The 1,577-nt window shown below is 34.5% G+C and overlaps 1 protein-coding gene across 1 annotated transcript in view; it reads left to right on the top strand.

Annotated features, from left to right (window-relative positions):
• GNAI3 (guanine nucleotide binding protein (G protein), alpha inhibiting activity polypeptide 3) overlaps positions 1–1,577 on the top strand; it is a 70,003-nt gene that overhangs the window by 33,448 nt on the left and 34,978 nt on the right. The window contains exons 2-3 of the mRNA XM_012648493.1: positions 401–443; positions 560–701. Coding sequence (XP_012503947.1) covers positions 401–443; positions 560–701 — 185 coding nt within the window. The remainder of the gene's footprint in view (positions 1–400; positions 444–559; positions 702–1,577) is intronic.

Raw genomic sequence — 1,577 nt, 5'->3', positions numbered from 1 at the left:
AGGTAGTCACAGAGGAATTAATAAAAATGAATAAAGCAAAAAATAATCATTTTGTTTTTACCTACGTTCAGTGTCTGTATCATGATGTTTTATGTAGAGGATGAATTCTTACAAATGTTTACATTGCCATCTCTCTTTGGGTATGCTTATTTTCCACAAATGATATCAAGCAGGCCCTTGGGTACTTTCAATATATTCTACTTGGTTGCTGAGTTTTGTAAAGAAAACAAAATGCTCTGATGGAGAAGCTCTGTAATTTTCCTGATAGACACGAAAACCTCACCAAAATTTTCCCTAGGACCTGGGGTTTCCATTAATACTAGTGTTATCACTCATGTTGATTTCATACTTTTGTGTTGGATTACAGAGAAATTGAAGGTCTGGTTTTCTTTTTTTTCAGGTGCTGGAGAATCTGGTAAAAGCACCATTGTGAAACAAATGAAGTAAGTTGGAAAATGGTTTTTTGTTTGAATAGATTTCCTCTTAATGTGTAAAAATTCCATAGTATCTCTTCATTTTAGGTCCATGGTATTAACTTGTGGTTTTCTTCTTTTTAAAGAATCATTCATGAGGATGGCTATTCAGAGGAAGAATGTAAACAATATAAAGTAGTTGTCTACAGCAATACTATACAGTCCATCATTGCAATCATAAGAGCCATGGGCCGGCTAAAGATTGACTTTGGGGAAGCTGCCAGAGCAGTAAGTGTTTCTCATTTCCTCTTTGCTTGCTCTTCCTCAGTAGACGCAGTTAAGCTAAGCAAAATTTGCTTCATGTTTTAGGGAAATGAATTTAAGCAACAAGATAAGATGTAGCAAAGTACTGTGTACTCACTTGAGAAGTGTTAGCAATTTTCTTTAGAAGATAGTAGATTACCACCATAAGAATCATCTAGGAAATAGGATTCTATACCCATTTCGATAGGTTTCTGTGACAATGGTTCTATTCATTTGCTTTTTTTACAGCTCTGTTGACTTTTATAGTAGTTAATAATAATAGTAAATTGAAATAATCTAAAAGAAAGGTTGCCATGATACATAGATCAGCTTTCTGAGGTATAGAGATTACAGGCAAAAATGAATCCCAGAATAAACTCTTTGCAGACATGTGCATTATGTCCAAATTTTAGAGATGATTTTCAGATATTCAAGAATATTATATCCCTATAGTACATTGAGCCATAGGCTATAGAATTGGATAATACTATGTCCTAGTATAATTCTTTAATGCCTTGCACATGTCAGCTATTTAAAAAGTTGTGTTGTTTAATTATAATAATACTTAATAGACCCTGAAGGTCTAGTTTGTAAACTAGGATGTTTGATGCCAGTGGGAAGAGGGCCAAAATGAAGACAGGAGATCTTTCAAATCATCATCAGCTAAATTGCAAGAGAAGGCTGAGAAATTAGAGAATTATTTCCTAGATCTAAGAGAGTCATCAGATGTGTTCAGAGTGTCATACTTAGATGCCATGGAAAAATGAAGTGACTTGGAGAGTCTGCTTGGAAAGGCAAAGCCTGTATGTCTGTGAAGTAGCTTAGGAACTCTTAGAAGCAACTCTCAACTTACCAAATGCA

This window comes from Propithecus coquereli, unplaced genomic scaffold, assembly GCF_000956105.1.
Source record: "Propithecus coquereli isolate 6110/MARCELLA unplaced genomic scaffold, Pcoq_1.0 Scaffold289, whole genome shotgun sequence".
Lineage (NCBI taxonomy): Eukaryota > Metazoa > Chordata > Mammalia > Primates > Indriidae > Propithecus > Propithecus coquereli.
Note: the sequence above shows the minus strand (reverse complement) of the source record. Positions and strands in the feature narration are given on the sequence as shown.